At 61.5% G+C, this 19,795-nt stretch overlaps 1 protein-coding gene across 1 annotated transcript; it reads right to left on the bottom strand.

Annotated features, from left to right (window-relative positions):
• Positions 1 to 760: 760 nt before the first annotated feature.
• LOC139585975 (serine-rich adhesin for platelets-like) lies at positions 761 to 18,133 on the bottom strand (the record flags this gene model as incomplete). Its single annotated transcript, XM_071419076.1, has 1 exon — positions 761 to 18,133. A coding segment is annotated over exon 1 (17,373 nt), but the record flags the coding sequence as incomplete, so codon positions are not given.
• Positions 18,134 to 19,795: the final 1,662 nt, after the last annotated feature.

Genomic DNA, 19,795 nt, shown 5'->3' with positions numbered 1-19,795 from the left:
TGGTGGAAGAGGTGGTGGAGGTGGTTGATTCAGTAGGTGGAACTGAGGTGCTGGAGGTGGAGGTGGTGGACTCAGTGGGGGCGGCCGAGGTGGTTGAGGTGCTGGTGGTGGACGTGCTGGACTCGATGGGGGTGGTTGTGGTTGAGGTGGATGTGGTTGATTCGGTGGGACCGGCTAAGGTGGTGGAGGTGGTGGTGGTTGTTGTGGACTCAGTGGGTGTGGCTGTAGAGGTTGAGGTGGTGATGGATGTGGTTGATTCGGTGGGCACAGCTGAGGTGGTGGAAGAGGTGGAGGTGGTTGAGGTGGTTGAGGAGGTGATGGAGGTGGTGGACTCGGTGGGGGCGGCCGAGGTGGTTGAGGTGCTGGTGGTGGCCGTGGTTGATTCAGTGGGAGCAGCTGAGGTGGTTGAAGAACGGGTGGTGGACAGTGTGGACTCGGTGGGTGTGGCCAAGGTGGTGGAGGTGGTGGACCCGGTGGGAGTGGCCGTAGAGATTGAGGTGGTGATGGATGTGGTTGATTCGGTGGGCGCAGCCGAGGTGCTTGAGGTGGTTAAGGTGGAGGTGGACGTGGTTGATTCAATGGGACCGGCTGAGGAGGTAGAGGAGGTGGTGGAGGTGGTGGACCCGGTGTTGGACATGGTTGACTCCGTGGGCACGGCCGACGTAGTCAGGGAGGAGGTGGTGGAGGTGGTGGACTCGGAGGTGGTTGCGGTGCTGGTGGTGGACGTGGTTGATTCAGTGGGCACGGCTGAGGTGGTTGTAGAGCTGGTGGTGGCCGTGGTTGATTCAGTGGGAGCAGCTGAGGTGGTTGAAGAACTGGTGGTGGACAGTGTGGACTCGGTGGGTGTGGCCAAGGTGGTGGAGGTGGTGGACCCGGTGTTGGACGTGGTTGATTCAGTGGGCACGACCGAGGTGGTCGAGGAGGAGGTGGTGGAGGTGGTGGACTCTGTGGGAGTGGCCGTAGAGGTTGAGGTGGTGATGGATGCTGTTGATTCAGGGGGCGCAGCTGAGGTGGTTGAGGTGCTTGAGGTGAAGGTGGTGGACTCGGTGGGGGCAGTGGAGGTGGAGGAGGTGGTGGACCCGGTGTTGGACATGGTTGACTCCGTGGGCACGGCCGACGTAGTCAAGGAGGAGGTGGTGGAGGTGGTGGACTCGGAGGTGGTTGCGGTGCTGGTGGTGGACGTGGTTGATTCAGTGGGCACGGCTGAGGTGGTTGTAGAGCTGGTGGTGGACATGGTGGACTCGGTGGGTGTGGCCGTAGAGGTTGAGGTGGTGATGGATGTGGTTGATTCGGTGGGCGCAGCCGAGGTGGTTGAGGTGCTTGAGGTGAAGGTGGTGGATTCGGTGGGGGCAGTGGAGGTGGAGGAGGTGGTGGACCCGGTGGTGGACATGGTTGATTCAGTGGGCACAGCCGAGGTGGTTGAGGTTGTTGAGGACGTGGTGGTTGTTGTGGACTCAGTGGGTGTGGCCGTAGAGGTTGAGGTGGTGATGGATGTGGTTGATTCGGTGGGCGCAGCTGAGGTGGTGGAGGAGGTGGAGGTGGTTGAGGTGGTTGAGGAGGTGATGGAGGTGGTGGACTCGGTGGGGGCGGCCGAGGTGGTTGAGGTGCTGGAGGTGGGCGTGGTTGATTCAGTGGGAGCAGCTGAGGTGGTTGTAGAGCTGGTGGTGGACATGGTGGACTCGGTGGGTGTGGCCAAGGTGGTGGAGGTGGTGGACACCGTGGTGGACGTGGTTGATTCAGTGGGCACGACCGAGGTGGTCGAGGAGGAGGTGGTGGAGGTGGTGGAATCTGTGGGAGCGGCCGTAGAGGTTGAGGTGGTGATGGATGTTGTTGATTCAGGGGGCGCAGCTGAGGTGGTTGAGGTGCTTGAGGTGAAGGTGGTGGAATCGGTGGGGGCAGTGGAGGTGGAGGAGGTGGTGGACCCGGTGTTGGACGTGGTTGGTTCAGTGGGCACGGCTGAGGTGGTTGAGGTGGTGGAAGAGGTGGTGGAGGTGGTTGATTCAGTAGGCGGAACTGAGGTGCTGGAGGAGGTAGAGGTGGTGGACAGAGTGGGGGTGGCTGAGGTGGTCGAGGAGGAGGTGGAGGTGGTGGACTCAGTGGGCGTGGAGGAGGTGGTGGAGGAGGTCAGGGTGGAGGTGATGGATGTGGTTGACTCAGTGACAATGGTCGAGGTGGTTGAGGTGCTGGTGATGGACGTGGTTGATTCAGTGGGCACGGCCGAGGTGGTCGAGGAGGAGGTGGTGGATGTGGTGGACTCAGTGGGAGTGGCTGTAGAGGTTGAAGTGGTGATGGATGTGGTTGATTCGGTGGGCGCAGCCGAGGTGGTTGAGGTGGTTAAGCTGGAGGTGGTGGACTCAGTGGGAGCAGTGGAGGTGGAGGAGGTGGTGGAAGAGGTGGTGGAGGTGGTTGATTCAGTAGGTGGAACTGAGGTGCTGGAGGTGGAGGTGGTGGACTCAGTGGGGGCGGCCGAGGTGGTTGAGGTGCTGGTGGTGGCCGTGGTTGATTCAGTGGGAGCAGCTGAGGTGGTTGAAGAACTGGTGGTGGACAGTGTGGACTCGGTGGGTGTGGCCAAGGTGGTGGAGGTGGTGGACCCGGTGGGAGTGGCCGTAGAGGTTGAGGTGGTGATGGATGTGGTTGATTCGGTGGGCGCAGCCGAGGTGCTTGAGGTGGTTAAGGTGGAGGTGGACGTGGTTGATTCAATGGGACCGGCTGAGGAGGTAGAGGAGGTGGTGGAGGTGGTGGACCCGGTGTTGGACATGGTTGACTCCGTGGGCACGGCCGACGTAGTCAGGGAGGAGGTGGTGGAGGTGGTGGACTCGGAGGTGGTTGCGGTGCTGGTGGTGGACGTGGTTGATTCAGTGGACACGGCTGAGGTGGTTGTAGAGCTGGTGGTGGACATGGTGGACTCGGTGGGTGTGGCCGAAGAGGTTGAGGTGGTGATGGATGTGGTTGATTCGGTGGGCGCAGCTGAGGTGGTTGAGGTGGAGGTGGCCGTGGTGGACTCGGTGGGGGCGGCCGAGGTGGTTGAGGTGCTGGTGGTGGACGTGGTGGACTCGATGGGGGTGGTTGAGGTTGAGGTGGGAGTGGTTGATTCGGTGGGACCGGCTGAGGTGGTGGAGGTGGTTGAGGGGGTGGTGGTGGATGTGGTGGACTCAGTGGGAGTGGCCGTAGAGGTTGAGGTGGTGATGGATGTGGTTGATTCAGTGGATGCAGCTGAGGTGGTGGAGGAGGTGGAGGTGGTTGAGGTGGTTGAGGAGGTGATGGAGGTGGTGGACTCGGAGGTGGTTGCAGTGCTGGTGGTGGACGTGGTTGATTCAGAGGGCACGGCTGAGGTGGTTGAAGAGCTGGTGGTGGACATGGCGGACTCGGTGGGTGTGGCCAAGGTGGTGGAGGTGGTGGACCCGGTGGTGGACGTGGCTGATTCAGTGGGCACGGCCGAGGTGGTCGAGGAGGAGGTGGTGGAGGTGGTGGACTCTGTGGGAGTGGCCGTAGAGGTTGAGGTGGTGATGGATGTTGTTGATTCAGGGGGCGCAGCCGAGGTGGTTGAGGTGCTTGAGGTGAAGGTGGTGGAATCGGTGGGGGCAGTGGAGGTGGAGGAGGTGGTGGACCCGGTGTTGGACGTGGTTGGTTCAGTGGGCACGGCTGAGGTGGTTGAGGTGGTGGAAGAGGTGGTGGAGGTGGTTGATTCAGTAGGCGGAACTGAGGTGCTGGAGGAGGTGGAGGTGGTGGACAGAGTGGGGGTGGCTGAGGTGGTCGAGTAGGAGGTGGAGGTGGTGGACTCAGTGGGCGTGGAGGAGGTGGTGGAGGAGGTCAGGGTGGAGGTGATGGATGTGGTTGACTCAGTGACAATGGTCGAGGTGGTTGAGGTGCTGGTGATGGACGTGGTTGATTCAGTGGGCGCAGCCGAGGTGGTTGAGGTGGTTAAGCTGGAGGTGGTGGACTCAGTGGGAGCAGTGGAGGTGGAGGAGGTGGTGGAAGAGGTGGTGGAGGTGGTTGATTCAGTAGGTGGAACTGAGCTGCTGGAGGAGGTGGAGGTGGTGGACTCAGTGGGGGCGGCCGAGGTGGTTGAGGTGCTGGTGGTGGACGTGCTGGACTCGATGGGGGTGGTTGTGGTTGAGGTGGATGTGGTTGATTCGGTGGGACCGGCTGAGGTGGTGGAGGTGGTGGTGGATGTGGTGGACTCAGTGGGTGTGGCTGTAGAGGTTGAGGTGGTGATGGATGTGGTTGATTCGGTGGGCACAGCTGAGGTGGTGGAGGAGGTGGAGGTGGTTGAGGTGGTTGAGGAGGTGATGGAGGTGGTGGACTCGGTGGGGGCGGCCGAGGTGGTTGAGGTGCTGGTGGTGGCCGTGGTTGATTCAGTGGGAGCAGCTGAGGTGGTTGAAGAACTGGTGGTGGACAGTGTGGACTCGGTGGGTGTGGCCAAGGTGGTGGAGGTGGTGGACCCGGTGGGAGTGGCCGTAGAGATTGAGGTGGTGATGGATGTGGTGGACCCGGTGGGAGTGGCCGTAGAGGTTGAGGTGGTGATGGATGTGGTTGATTCGGTGGGCGCAGCCGAGGTGCTTGAGGTGGTTAAGGTGGAGGTGGACGTGGTTGATTCAATGGGACCGGCTGAGGAGGTAGAGGAGGTGGTGGAGGTGGTGGACCCGGTGTTGGACATGGTTGACTCCGTGGGCACGGCCGACGTAGTCAGGGAGGAGGTGGTGGAGGTGGTGGACTCGGAGGTGGTTGCGGTGCTGGTGGTGGACGTGGTTGATTCAGTGGGCACGGCTGAGGTGGTTGTAGAGCTGGTGGTGGACATGGTGGACTCGGTGGGTGTGGCCGAAGAGGTTGAGGTGGTGATGGATGTGGTTGATTCGGTGGGCGCAGCTGAGGTGGTTGAGGTGCTGGTGGTGGACGTGGTGGACTCGATGGGGGTGGTTGAGGTTGAGGTGGGAGTGGTTGATTCGGTGGGACCGGCTGAGGTGGTGGAGGTGGTTGAGGGGGTGGTGGTGGATGTGGTGGACTCAGTGGGAGTGGCCGTAGAGGTTGAGGTGGTGATGGATGTGGTTGATTCAGTGGATGCAGCTGAGGTGGTGGAGGAGGTGGAGGTGGTTGAGGTGGTTGAGGAGGTGATGGAGGTGGTGGACTCGGAGGTGGTTGCGGTGCTGGTGGTGGACGTGGTTGATTCAGAGGGCACGGCTGAGGTGGTTGAAGAGCTGGTGGTGGACATGGTGGACTCGGTGGGTGTGGCCAAGGTGGTGGAGGTGGTGGACCCGGTGGTGGACGTGGCTGATTCAGTGGGCACGGCCGAGGTGGTCGAGGAGGAGGTGGTGGAGGTGGTGGACTCAGTGGGAGTGGCCGAAGAGGTTGAGGTGGTGATGGATGTTGTTGATTCGGTGGGCGCAGCCGAGGTGGTTGAGGTGCTTGAGGTGGAGGTGGACGTTGTGGACTCGGTGGGGGCGGCCGAGGTGGTTGAGGTGCTGGTGGTGGACGTGGTGGACTCGATGGGGGTGGTTGAGGTTGAGGTGGCCGTGGTTGATTCGGTGGGCGCAGCTGAGGCGGTTGAGGTGGTTGAGGAGGTGGAGGAGGTGGAGGACTCTGAGGTGGTTGAAGAGCTGGTGGTGGACAGTGTGTACTCAGTGGGTGTGGCCAAGGTGGTGGAGGTGGTGGACTCAGTGGGTGTGGCTGTAGAGGTTGAGGTGGTGATGGATGTGGTTGATTCGGTGGGCGCAGCCGAGGTGCTTGAGGTGGTGGAGGAGGTGGAGGTGGTTGAGGTGGTTGAGGAGGTGATGGAGGTGGTGGACTCGGAGGTGGTTGCGGTGCTGGAGGTGGATGTGGTTGATTCAGTGGGAGCAGCTGAGGTGGTTGAAGAGCTGGTGGTGGAAATGGTGGACTCGGTGGGTGTGGCCAAGGTGGTGGAGGTGGTGGACACCGTGGTGGATGTGGTTGATTCAGTGGGCACGACCGAGGTGGTCGAGGAGGAGGTGGTGGAGGTGGTGGACTCTGTGGGAGTGGCCGTAGAGGTTGAGGTGGTGATGGATGTTGTTGATTCAGGGGGCGCAGCTGAGGTGGTTGAGGTGCTTGAGGTGAAGGTGGTGGACTCGGTCGGGGCAGTGGAGGTGGAGGAGGTGGTGGACCCGGTGTTGGACGTGGTTGGTTCAGTGGGCACGGCTGAGGTGGTTGAGGTGGTTGAGGACGTGGTGGTCGTAGTGGACTCAGTGGGAGCAGCTGAGGTGGTGGAGGTGGTGGAAGAGGTGGTGGAGGTGGTTGATTCAGTAGGCGGAACTGAGGTGCTGGAGGAGGTGGAGGTGGTGGACAGAGTGGGGGTGGCCGAGGTGGTCGAGGAGGAGGTGGAGGTGGTGGACTCAGTGGGCGTGGAGGAGGTGGTGGAGGAGGTCAGGGTGGAGGTGATGGATGTGGTTGACTCAGTGACAATGGTCGAGGTGGTTGAGGTGCTGGTGATGGACGTGGTTGATTCAGTGGGCACGGCCGAGGTGGTCGAGGAGGAGGTGGTGGATGTGGTGGACTCAGTGGGAGTGGCTGTAGAGGTTGAAGTGGTGATGGATGTGGTTGATTCGGTGGGCGCAGCCGAGGTGGTTGAGGTGGTTAAGCTGGAGGTGGTGGACTCAGTGGGAGCAGTGGAGGTGGAGGAGGTGGTGGAAGAGGTGGTGGAGGTGGTTGATTCAGTAGGTGGAACTGAGGTGCTGGAGGTGGAGGTGGTGGACTCAGTGGGGGCGGCCGAGGTGGTTGAGGTGCTGGTGGTGGACGTACTGGACTCGATGGGGGTGGTTGTGGTTGAGGTGGATGTGGTTGATTCGGTGGGACCGGCTGAGGTGGTGGAGGTGGTGGTGGATGTGGTGGACTCAGTGGGTGTGGCTGTAGAGGTTGAGGTGGTGATGGATGTGGTTGATTCGGTGGGCACAGCTGAGGTGGTGGAGGAGGTGGAGGTGGTTGAGGTGGTTGAGGAGGTGATGGAGGTGGTGGACTCGGTGGGGGCGGCCGAGGTGGTTGAGGTGCTGGTGGTGGACGTGGTTGATTCAGTGGGAGCAGCTGAGGTGGTTGAAGAACGGGTGGTGGACAGTGTGGACTCGGTGGGTGTGGCCAAGGTGGTGGAGGTGGTGGACCCGGTGGGAGTGGCCGTAGAGGTTGAGGTGGTGATGGATGTGGTGGACCCGGTGGGAGTGGCCGTAGAGGTTGAGGTGGTGATGGATGTGGTTGATTCGGTGGGCGCAGCCGAGGTGCTTGAGGTGGTTAAGGTGGAGGTGGACGTGGTTGATTCAATGGGACCGGCTGAGGAGGTAGAGGAGGTGGTGGAGGTGGTGGACCCGGTGTTGGACATGGTTGACTGCGTGGGCACGGCCGACGTAGTCAGGGAGGAGGTGGTGGAGGTGGTGGACTCGGAGGTGGTTGCGGTGCTGGTGGTGGACGTGGTTGATTCAGTGGGCACGGCTGAGGTGGTTGTAGAGCTGGTGGTGGACATGGTGGACTCGGTGGGTGTGGCCGAAGAGGTTGAGGTGGTGATGGATGTGGTTGATTCGGTGGGCGCAGCTGAGGTGGTTGAGGTGGAGGTGGCCGTGGTGGACTCGGTGGGGGCGGCCGAGGTGGTTGAGGTGCTGGTGGTGGACGTGGTGGACTCGATGGGGGTGGTTGAGGTTGAGGTGGGAGTGGTTGATTCGGTGGGACCGGCTGAGGTGGTGGAGGTGGTTGAGGGGGTGGTGGTGGATGTGGTGGACTCAGTGGGAGTGGCCGTAGAGGTTGAGGTGGTGATGGATGTGGTTGATTCGGTGGGCGCAGCTGAGGTGGTGGAGGAGGTGGAGGTGGTTGAGGTGGTTGAGGAGGTGATGGAGGTGGTGGACTCGGTGGGGGCGGCCGAGGTGGTTGCGGTGCTGGAGGTGGATGTGGTTGATTCAGTGGGAGCAGCTGAGGTGGTTGAAGAGCTGGTGGTGGACATGGTGGACTCGGTGGGTGTGGCCAAGGTGGTGGAGGTGGTGGACACCGTGGTGGACGTGGTTGATTCAGTGGGCACGACCGAGGTGGTCGAGGAGGAGGTGGTGGAGGTGGTGGACTCTGTGGAAGTGGCCGTAGAGGTTGAGGTGGTGATGGATGTTGTTGATTCAGGGGGCGCAGCTGAGGTGGTTGAGGTGCTTGAGGTGAAGGTGGTGGACTCGGTGGGGGCAGTGGAGGTGGAGGAGGTGGTGGACCCGGTGTTGGACATGGTTGACTCCGTGGGCACGGCCGACGTAGTCAAGGAGGAGGTGGTGGAGGTGGTGGACTCGGAGGTGGTTGCGGTGCTGGTGGTGGACGTGGTTGATTCAGTGGGCACGGCTGAGGTGGTTGTAGAGCTGGTGGTGGACATGGTGGACTCGGTGGGTGTGGCCGTAGAGGTTGAGGTGGTGATGGATGTGGTTGATTCGGTGGGCGCAGCCGAGGTGGTTGAGGTGCTTGAGGTGAAGGTGGTGGATTCGGTGGGGGCAGTGGAGGTGGAGGAGGTGGTGGACCCGGTGGTGGACATGGTTGATTCAGTGGGCACAGCCGAGGTGGTTGAGGTTGTTGAGGACGTGGTGGTTGTTGTGGACTCAGTGGGTGTGGCCGTAGAGGTTGAGGTGGTGATGGATGTGGTTGATTCGGTGGGCGCAGCTGAGGTGGTGGAGGAGGTGGAGGTGGTTGAGGTGGTTGAGGAGGTGATGGAGGTGGTGGACTCGGTGGGGGCGGCCGAGGTGGTTGAGGTGCTGGAGGTGGGCGTGGTTGATTCAGTGGGAGCAGCTGAGGTGGTTGTAGAGCTGGTGGTGGACATGGTGGACTCGGTGGGTGTGGCCAAGGTGGTGGAGGTGGTGGACACCGTGGTGGACGTGGTTGATTCAGTGGGCACGACCGAGGTGGTCGAGGAGGAGGTGGTGGAGGTGGTGGAATCTGTGGGAGCGGCCGTAGAGGTTGAGGTGGTGATGGATGTTGTTGATTCAGGGGGCGCAGCTGAGGTGGTTGAGGTGCTTGAGGTGAAGGTGGTGGAATCGGTGGGGGCAGTGGAGGTGGAGGAGGTGGTGGACCCGGTGTTGGACGTGGTTGGTTCAGTGGGCACGGCTGAGGTGGTTGAGGTGGTGGAAGAGGTGGTGGAGGTGGTTGATTCAGTAGGCGGAACTGAGGTGCTGGAGGAGGTAGAGGTGGTGGACAGAGTGGGGGTGGCTGAGGTGGTCGAGGAGGAGGTGGAGGTGGTGGACTCAGTGGGCGTGGAGGAGGTGGTGGAGGAGGTCAGGGTGGAGGTGATGGATGTGGTTGACTCAGTGACAATGGTCGAGGTGGTTGAGGTGCTGGTGATGGACGTGGTTGATTCAGTGGGCACGGCCGAGGTGGTCGAGGAGGAGGTGGTGGATGTGGTGGACTCAGTGGGAGTGGCTGTAGAGGTTGAAGTGGTGATGGATGTGGTTGATTCGGTGGGCGCAGCCGAGGTGGTTGAGGTGGTTAAGCTGGAGGTGGTGGACTCAGTGGGAGCAGTGGAGGTGGAGGAGGTGGTGGAAGAGGTGGTGGAGGTGGTTGATTCAGTAGGTGGAACTGAGGTGCTGGAGGTGGAGGTGGTGGACTCAGTGGGGGCGGCCGAGGTGGTTGAGGTGCTGGTGGTGGCCGTGGTTGATTCAGTGGGAGCAGCTGAGGTGGTTGAAGAACTGGTGGTGGACAGTGTGGACTCGGTGGGTGTGGCCAAGGTGGTGGAGGTGGTGGACCCGGTGGGAGTGGCCGTAGAGGTTGAGGTGGTGATGGATGTGGTTGATTCGGTGGGCGCAGCCGAGGTGCTTGAGGTGGTTAAGGTGGAGGTGGACGTGGTTGATTCAATGGGACCGGCTGAGGAGGTAGAGGAGGTGGTGGAGGTGGTGGACCCGGTGTTGGACATGGTTGACTCCGTGGGCACGGCCGACGTAGTCAGGGAGGAGGTGGTGGAGGTGGTGGACTCGGAGGTGGTTGCGGTGCTGGTGGTGGACGTGGTTGATTCAGTGGGCACGGCTGAGGTGGTTGTAGAGCTGGTGGTGGACATGGTGGACTCGGTGGGTGTGGCCGAAGAGGTTGAGGTGGTGATGGATGTGGTTGATTCGGTGGGCGCAGCTGAGGTGGTTGAGGTGGAGGTGGCCGTGGTGGACTCGGTGGGGGCGGCCGAGGTGGTTGAGGTGCTGGTGGTGGACGTGGTGGACTCGATGGGGGTGGTTGAGGTTGAGGTGGGAGTGGTTGATTCGGTGGGACCGGCTGAGGTGGTGGAGGTGGTTGAGGGGGTGGTGGTGGATGTGGTGGACTCAGTGGGAGTGGCCGTAGAGGTTGAGGTGGTGATGGATGTGGTTGATTCAGTGGATGCAGCTGAGGTGGTGGAGGAGGTGGAGGTGGTTGAGGTGGTTGAGGAGGTGATGGAGGTGGTGGACTCGGAGGTGGTTGCGGTGCTGGTGGTGGACGTGGTTGATTCAGAGGGCACGGCTGAGGTGGTTGAAGAGCTGGTGGTGGACATGGCGGACTCGGTGGGTGTGGCCAAGGTGGTGGAGGTGGTGGACCCGGTGGTGGACGTGGCTGATTCAGTGGGCACGGCCGAGGTGGTCGAGGAGGAGGTGGTGGGGGTGGTGGACTCAGTGGGAGTGGCCGAAGAGGTTGAGGTGGTGATGGATGTTGTTGATTCGGTGGGCGCAGCCGAGGTGGTTGAGGTGCTTGAGGTGGAGGTGGACGTTGTGGACTCAGTGGGGGCGGCCGAGGTGGTTGAGGTGCTGGTGGTGGACGTGGTGGACTCGATGGGGGTGGTTGAGGTTGAGGTGGCCGTGGTTGATTCGGTGGGCGCAGCTGAGGTGGTTGAGGTGGTTGAGGAGGTGGAGGAGGTGGAGGACTCTGAGGTGGTTGAAGAGCTGGTGGTGGACAGTGTGGACTCAGTGGGTGGGGCCAAGGTGGTGGAGGTGGTGGACTCAGTGGGTGTGGCTGTAGAGGTTGAGGTGGTGATGGATGTGGTTGATTCGGTGGGCGCAGCCGAGGTGCTTGAGGTGGTGGAGGAGGTGGAGGTGGTTGAGGTGGTTGAGAAGGTGGTGGAGGTGGTGGACACGGTGGTGGACGTGGTTGATTCAGTGGGAGCAGCTGAGGTGGTGTAAGAGCTGGTGGTGGACATGGTGGACTCGGTGGGTGTGGCCAAGGTGGTGGAGGTGGTGGACACGGTGGTGGACGTGGTTGATTCAGTGGGCACGGCCGAGGTGGTTATGGTTGTTGAGGACGTGGTGGTCGTGGTGGACTCAGTGGGAGCAGCTGAGGTGGTGGAGGTGGAGGACTCGGTGGGAGTGGCCGAAGAGGTTGAGGTGGTGATGGATGTTGTTGATTCGGTGGGTGCAGCCGAGGTGGTGGAGGAGGTGGAGGTGGTAGAGGTGGTTGAGGAGGTGGACGTGGTGGACTCGGTGGGGGTGGTTGAGGTTGAGGTGGGCGTGGTTGATTCAGTGGGAGCAGCTGAGGTGGTTGAAGAAGTGGTGGTGGACAGGGTGGACTCGGTGGGAGTGGCCATAGAGGTTGAGGTGGTGATGGATGTGGTTGATTCGGTGGGCACAGCCGAGGTGGTTGAGGTGCTTGAGGTGAAGGTGGTGGATTCGGTGGGGGCAGTGGAGGTGGAGGAGGTGGTGGACCCGGTGGTGGACATGGTTGATTCAGTGGGCACAGCCGAGGTGGTTGAGGTTGTTGAGGACGTGGTGGTTGTTGTGGACTCAGTGGGTGTGGCCGTAGAGGTTGAGGTGGTGATGGATGTGGTTGATTCGGTGGGCGCAGCTGAGGTGGTGGAGGAGGTGGAGGTGGTTGAGGTGGTTGAGGAGGTGATGGAGGTGGTGGACTCGGTGGGGGCGGCCGAGGTGGTTGAGGTGCTGGTGGTGGCCGTGGTTGATTCAGTGGGAGCAGCTGAGGTGGTTGAAGAACTGGTGGTGGACATGATGGACTCGGTGGGTGTGGCCAAGGTGGTGGAGGTGGTGGACTCAGTGGTGGACGTGGTTGATTCAGTGGGCACAGCCGAGGTGGTTGAGGTTGTTGAGGACGTGGTGGGTTTTGTGGACTCAGTGGGAGCAGCTGAGGTGGTGGAGGTGGTGGAAGAGGTGGTGGAGGTGGTTGATTCAGTAGGCGGAACTGAGCTGCTGGAGGAGGTGGAGGTGGTGGACAGAGTGGGGGCCGCCGAGGTGGTCGAGGAGGAGGTTGTGGAGGTGGTGGACTCAGTGGGAGTGGCCGTAGAGGTTGAGGTGGTGATGGATGTGGTTGATTCGGTGGGCGCAGCCGAGGTGGTTGAGGTGGTTGAGGAGGTGATGGAGGTGGTGGACTCGGAGGTGGTTGCGGTGCTGGAGGTGGATGTGGTTGATTCAGTGGGAGCAGCTGAGGTGGTTGTAGAGCTGGTGGTGGACATGGTGGACTCGGTGGGTGTGGCCAAGGTGGTGGAGGTGGTGGACACCGTGGTGGACGTGGTTGATTCAGTGGGCACGACCGAGGTGGTCGAGGAGGAGGTGGTGGAGGTGGTGGACTCTGTGGGAGTGGCCGTAGAGGTTGAGGTGGTGATGGATGTTGTTGATTCAGGGGGCGCAGCTGAGGTGGTTGAGGTGCTTGAGGTGAAGGTGGTGGACTCGGTGGGGGCAGTGGAGGTGGTGGACCCGGTGTTGGACGTGGTTGGTTCAGTGGGCACGGCTGAGGTGGTTGAGGTGGTTGAGGACGTGGTGGTCGTAGTGGACTCAGTGGGAGCAGCTGAGGTGGTGGAGGTGGTGGAAGAGGTGGTGGAGGTGGTTGATTCAGTAGGCGGAACTGAGCTGCTGGAGGAGGTGGAGGTGGTGGACAGAGTGGGGGTGGCTGAGGTGGTCGAGGAGGAGGTGGAGGTGGTGGACTCAGTGGGCGTGGAGGAGGTGGTGGAGGAGGTCAGGGTGGAGGTGATGGATGTGGTTGACTCAGTGACAATGGTCGAGGTGGTTGAGGTGCTGGTGATGGACGTGGTTGATTCAGTGGGCACGGCCGAGGTGGTCGAGGAGGAGGTGGTGGATGTGGTGGACTCAGTGGGAGTGGCTGTAGAGGTTGAAGTGGTGATGGATGTGGTTGATTCGGTGGGCGCAGCCGAGGTGGTTGAGGTGGTTAAGCTGGAGGTGGTGGACTCAGTGGGAGCAGTGGAGGTGGAGGAGGTGGTGGAAGAGGTGGTGGAGGTGGTTGATTCAGTAGGTGGAACTGAGGTGCTGGAGGTGGAGGTGGTGGACTCAGTGGGGGCGGCCGAGGTGGTTGAGGTGCTGGTGGTGGACGTGCTGGACTCGATGGGGGTGGTTGTGGTTGAGGTGGATGTGGTTGATTCGGTGGGACCGGCTGAGGTGGTGGAGGTGGTGGTGGATGTGGTGGACTCAGTGGGTGTGGCTGTAGAGGTTGAGGTGGTGATGGATGTGGTTGATTCGGTGGGCACAGCTGAGGTGGTGGAGGAGGTGGAGGTGGTTGAGGTGGTTGAGGAGGTGATGGAGGTGGTGGACTCGGTGGGGGCGGCCGAGGTGGTTGAGGTGCTGGTGGTGGCCGTGGTTGATTCAGTGGGAGCAGCTGAGGTGGTTGAAGAACTGGTGGTGGACAGTGTGGACTCGGTGGGTGTGGCCAAGGTGGTGGAGGTGGTGGACCCGGTGGGAGTGGCCGTAGAGGTTGAGGTGGTGATGGATGTGGTGGACCCGGTGGGAGTGGCCGTAGAGGTTGAGGTGGTGATGGATGTGGTTGATTCGGTGGGCGCAGCCGAGGTGCTTGAGGTGGTTAAGGTGGAGGTGGACGTGGTTGATTCAATGGGACCGGCTGAGGAGGTAGAGGAGGTGGTGGAGGTGGTGGACCCGGTGTTGGACATGGTTGACTGCGTGGGCACGGCCGACGTAGTCAGGGAGGAGGTGGTGGAGGTGGTGGACTCGGAGGTGGTTGCGGTGCTGGTGGTGGACGTGGTTGATTCAGTGGGCACGGCTGAGGTGGTTGTAGAGCTGGTGGTGGACATGGTGGACTCGGTGGGTGTGGCCGAAGAGGTTGAGGTGGTGATGGATGTGGTTGATTCGGTGGGCGCAGCTGAGGTGGTTGAGGTGGAGGTGGCCGTGGTGGACTCGGTGGGGGCGGCCGAGGTGGTTGAGGTGCTGGTGGTGGACGTGGTGGACTCGATGGGGGTGGTTGAGGTTGAGGTGGGCGTGGTTGATTCGGTGGGACCGGCTGAGGTGGTGGAGGTGGTTGAGGGGGTGGTGGTGGATGTGGTGGACTCAGTGGGAGTGGCCGTAGAGGTTGAGGTGGTGATGGATGTGGTTGATTCAGTGGATGCAGCTGAGGTGGTGGAGGAGGTGGAGGTGGTTGAGGTGGTTGAGGAGGTGATGGAGGTGGTGGACTCGGAGGTGGTTGCAGTGCTGGTGGTGGACGTGGTTGATTCAGAGGGCACAGCTGAGGTGGTTGAAGAGCTGGTGGTGGACATGGCGGACTCGGTGGGTGTGGCCAAGGTGGTGGAGGTGGTGGACCCGGTGGTGGACGTGGCTGATTCAGTGGGCACGGCCGAGGTGGTCGAGGAGGAGGTGGTGGAGGTGGTGGACTCAGTGGGAGTGGCCGAAGAGGTTGAGGTGGTGATGGATGTTGTTGATTCGGTGGGCGCAGCCGAGGTGGTTGAGGTGCTTGAGGTGGAGGTGGACGTTGTGGACTCAGTGGGGGCGGCCGAGGTGGTTGAGGTGCTGGTGGTGGACGTGGTGGACTCGATGGGGGTGGTTGAGGTTGAGGTGGCCGTGGTTGATTCGGTGGGCGCAGCTGAGGTGGTTGAGGTGGTTGAGGAGGTGGAGGAGGTGGAGGACTCTGAGGTGGTTGAAGAGCTGGTGGTGGACAGTGTGGACTCAGTGGGTGTGGCCAAGGTGGTGGAGGTGGTGGACACAGTGGGTGTGGCTGCAGAGGTTGAGGTGGTGATGGATGTGGTTGATTCGGTGGGCGCAGCCGAGGTGCTTGAGGTGGTGGAGGAGGTGGAGGTGGTTGAGGTGGTTGAGGAGGTGATGGAGGTGGTGGACTCGGAGGTGGTTGCGGTGCTGGAGGTGGACGTGGTTGATTCAGTGGGAGCAGCTGAGGTGGTTGAAGAGCTGGTGGTGGACATGGTGGACTCGGTGGGTGTGGCCAAGGTGGTGGAGGTGGTGGACACGGTGGTGGACGTGGTTGATTCAGTGGGCACGGCCGAGGTGGTTATGGTTGTTGAGGACGTGGTGGTCGTGGTGGACTCAGTGGGAGCAGCTGAGGTGGTGGAGGTGGAGGACTCGGTGGGAGTGGCCGAAGAGGTTGAGGTGGTGATGGATGTTGTTGATTCGGTGGGTGCAGCCGAGGTGGTGGAGGAGGTGGAGGTGGTAGAGGTGGTTGAGGAGGTGGACGTGGTGGACTCGGTGGGGGTGGTTGAGGTTGAGGTGGGCGTGGTTGATTCAGTGGGCACGGCTGAGGTGGTTGAAGAAGTGGTGGTGGACAGGGTGGACTCGGTGGGAGTGGCCATAGAGGTTGAGGTGGTGATGGATGTGGTTGATTCGGTGGGCGCAGCCGAGGTGGTTGAGGTGCTTGAGGTGAAGGTGGTGGATTCGGTGGGGGCAGTGGAGGTGGAGGAGGTGGTGGACCCGGTGGTGGACATGGTTGATTCAGTGGGCACAGCCGAGGTGGTTGAGGTTGTTGAGGACGTGGTGGTTGTTGTGGACTCAGTGGGTGTGGCCGTAGAGGTTGAGGTGGTGATGGATGTGGTTGATTCGGTGGGCGCAGCTGAGGTGGTGGAGGAGGTGGAGGTGGTTGAGGTGGTTGAGGAGGTGATGGAGGTGGTGGACTCGGTGGGGGCGGCCGAGGTGGTTGAGGTGCTGGAGGTGGGCGTGTTTGATTCAGTGGGAGCAGCTGAGGTGGTTGTAGAGCTGGTGGTGGACATGGTGGACTCGGTGGGTGTGGCCAAGTTGGTGGAGGTGGTGGACACCGTGGTGGATGTGGTTGATTCAGTGGGCACGACCGAGGTGGTCGAGGAGGAGGTGGTGGAGGTGGTGGACTCTGTGGGAGTGGCCGTAGAGGTTGAGGTGGTGATGGATGTTGTTGATTCAGGGGGCGCAGCTGAGGTGGTTGAGGTGCTTGAGGTGAAGGTGGTGGAATCGGTGGGGGCAGTGGAGGTGGAGGAGGTGGTGGACCCGGTGTTGGACGTGGTTGGTTCAGTGGGCACGGCTGAGGTGGTTGAGGTGGTGGAAGAGGTGGTGGAGGTGGTTGATTCAGTAGGCGGAACTGAGGTGCTGGAGGAGGTGGAGGTGGTGGACAGAGTGGGGGTGGCTGAGGTGGTCGAGGAGGAGGTGGAGGTGGTGGACTCAGTGGGCGTGGAGGAGGTGGTGGAGGAGGTCAGGGTGGAGGTGATGGATGTGGTTGACTCAGTGACAATGGTCGAGGTGGTTGAGGTGCTGGTGATGGACGTGGTTGATTCAGTGGGCGCAGCTGAGGTGGTTGAGGTGGTTAAGCTGGAGGTGGTGGACTCAGTGGGAGCAGTGGAGGTGGAGGAGGTGGTGGAAGAGGTGGTGGAGGTGGTTGATTCAGTAGGTGGAACTGAGGTGCTGGAGGTGGAGGTGGTGGACTCAGTGGGGGCGGCCGAGGTGGTTGAGGTGCTGGTGGTGGACGTGCTGGACTCGATGGGGGTGGTTGTGGTTGAGGTGGATGTGGTTGATTCGGTGGGACCGGCTGAGGTGGTGGAGGTGGTGGTGGATGTGGTGGACTCAGTGGGTGTGGCTGTAGAGGTTGAGGTGGTGATGGATGTGGTTGATTCGGTGGGCACAGCTGAGGTGGTTGAAGAACGGGTGGTGGACAGTGTGGACTCGGTGGGTGTGGCCAAGGTGGTGGAGGTGGTGGACCCGGTGGGAGTGGCCGTAGAGGTTGAGGTGGTGATGGATGTGGTTGATTCAGTGGATGCAGCTGAGGTGGTGGAGGAGGTGGAGGTGGTTGAGGTGGTTGAGGAGGTGATGGAGGTGGTGGACTCGGAGGTGGTTGCGGTGCTGGTGGTGGACGTGGTTGATTCAGTGGGCACGGCTGAGGTGGTTGAAGAGCTGGTGGTGGACATGGTGGACTCGGTGGGTGTGGCCAAGGTGGTGGAGGTGGTGGACACGGTGGTGGACGTGGTTGATTCAGTGGGCACGGCCGAGGTGGTCGAGGAGGAGGTGGTGGAGGTGGTGGACTCTGTGGGAATGGCCGAAGAGGTTGAGGTGGTGATGGATGTTGTTGATTCGGTGGGCGCAGCTGAGGTGGTTGAGGTGGAGGTGGACGTGGTGGACTCAGTGGGGGCGGCCGAGGTGGTTGAGGTGCTGGTGGTGGACGTGGTGGACTCGATGGGGGTGGTTGAGGTTGAGGTGGATGTGGTTGATTCAGTGGGACCAGGTGAGGTGGTGGAGGTGGTTGAGGTGGTGGACTCAGTGGGAGTGGCCATAGAGGTTGAGGTGATGATGGATGTTGTTGATTCGGTGGGCGCAGCCGAGGTGGTTGAGGTGCTTGAGGTGAAGGTGGTGGATTCGGTGGAGGCAGTGGAGGCGGTGGAGGTGGTGGACTCGGTGGGGGCAGCCGAGGTGGTTGAAGAGCTGGTGGTGGACAGGGTGGACTCAGTGGGAGTGGCCAAGGTGGTGGAGGTGGTGGACCTGGTGGGAGTGGACGTAGAGGTTGAGGTGGTGATGGATGTGGTGGATTCGGTGGGCGCAGCCAAGGTGGTTGAGATGGTTAAGGTGCTGGTGGTGGACTCAGTGGGGGTGGAGGAGGTGGTGGATGTAGTGGACTCGGTGGGGGTGGAGGCCGAGGTGGTGGAGGAGGTGGGTGCAGCTGAGGCGGTTGAAGAGCTGGTGGTGGACGTGGTGGACTCAGTAGGAGCAGCTGAGGTGGTGGAGGAGGTGGACACAGTGGTGGACGTGGTTGATTCAGTGGGCACCGTCGAGGTGCTTGAGGTGGAGGTGGTGGACGTGGTGGACTCGGTGGGGGCAGTGGAGGTGGACTTGGTGGTTGAGGTGCTGGTGGTGGACATGGTGGACTCAGTGGGGGTGGCCAAGGTGGTTGAGGTTGAGGTGGCTGTGCTTGATTCAGTGGGACCAGCCGACGTGGTTGAGGTGGTGGAGGAGGTGGCAGATGTGGTGGACTCAGTGGGGGCAGCCGAGGTGGTGGAGATGGTTGGGGTGGTCGTGGAGGTGGACACCATGGTTGAGGTGCTGGTGGTGGACGTGGTGGACTCGATGGGTGTGGTTGAGGTGGTTGATTCAGTGGGCACAGTCGAGGTGGTTGAGCTTGAGCTGGGCGTATCCGAAGAGGTGGGAGTGGCCGAGGTGGTTGAGGTGGTCAAGGAGGTGGTGGACGTGGTGGACTCGGTGGGGGTGGCAGACAAGGTTGTGGTGGAGGTGGACATGGTAGACTCAGTGGTGGTGGACCCGGTGGTGGAGGAGGTGGTTGATTCAGTGGGCCCAGCCGAGGTGGTTGAGGTGATTGAGGTGCTGGTGGTGGAGGAGGTGGTGGAGGAGATGGGCGCAGCTGAGGAGGTGGAAGTGGTGGACCCAGTGTTGGACGTGGTTGATTCAGTGGGCCCCGTTGAGGTGCTTGAGGTGGAGGCGGGCGTGGTTGATTTGGTGGCACTGGCCAAGGTGGTTGAGGAGGTGGTGGTGGACTCGGTGGGAGTGGCTGAAGAGGGTGAGGTGCTGATGGATGTGGTTGATTCGGGAGATGCAGCTGATGTGGTGGAGGAGGTGGGGACGGCCAAGTTGGTTGAGGGAGAGGTGGGCGTGCTTGATTTGGCGGGGCCGGGTGAGGTGGTTAAGGTGGTTGACTGGGTTGAGGAGGGTGAGGAGGGTGAGGAGGGTGAGGAGGGTGAGGAGGGTGGTGTGGTTGAGGACAGTGAGGCGGTTGAAGAGGATGACGTGGTTAAGATGGTTGTGGTGGTTGGAGTGGTTGAGTTGGTTGAGTTGGTTGTGGTGGTTGTGGTGGTTGTGGTGGGTGAGGTGGGTGAGATGGTAATGGTGATGGTGGGGGTCGTGATTTCCTTGTTGTCATCATCCAAGTTGGTTTTGGTCGTGGTGGTCCCATCGGAGCTGCTGATGCCGCCGGTGTCCACGGTTTTGTCCCCTGCTGGAGCAGTGGTGGCCGTGTCATCCCTGGACCGACCCGGCCATGCCCTTCAAGATGGCCGCCCCACCATCCCCTCCTACACCGGCCCTGCCCAGGCCGAGCTCTCCAACATCTCCCAGAACCCCACGGAGCCCCAGAAGCTGCCCAGCCCCTCAGGGACCCCCAACCCTCCCCAAATCCCCGCCCCTGGAATCCCAAAAATGCCCCAAGGGTTCCCAAGAGCCCCAGGTGGATCCCAAAACCCCAAAGATCCATTGACCCCCACCCCCCAAACTCCCCTGGACCCCCAAAGACCCTCGCCCACCCCAGAACCATGGTCCCCACCAAAAACCCAACCTTGGTTCTCCAAAGATGCCCCAAGGATTCCCAGCTGAGTCCCAAGACCCCCCCACAGTGGGATCCCAAAACCCCCTGACCCCAAATGTCCCTTGGTGTCCCCTAAAGACCCCCGGATCCCCCCCCAAAACACCCCTGGACCCCCAAAGACCCTCGCCCACCCCAGATCCATGGTCCCCACCAAAGACCAACCTTGGTTCTCCAAAGATCTGCAAGAACCCCAGGTGGGTCTCAAGATCCAAGGACACCCCCAAAGGTCCCTGGACACCCCCAAAGACCCCAAGACCTCCACAAAGACCCCAAGACCCCCCCCCCCCATGGGGTGGGGGACGTGTCCCAGTGCCACCAGGGGAAGGGAGGGGTCCTGGTGCCACCATGGATCAGGGACATGTCCCAGTGCCACCAGGGG

Source organism: Agelaius tricolor, unplaced genomic scaffold, assembly GCF_023055355.1.
Source record: "Agelaius tricolor isolate 1412-34295 unplaced genomic scaffold, bAgeTri1.0.p SCAF_99, whole genome shotgun sequence".
NCBI lineage: Eukaryota > Metazoa > Chordata > Aves > Passeriformes > Icteridae > Agelaius > Agelaius tricolor.
The sequence above is the reverse complement of the archived record's forward strand: the minus strand, read 5'-3'. Positions and strand labels throughout refer to the sequence as shown.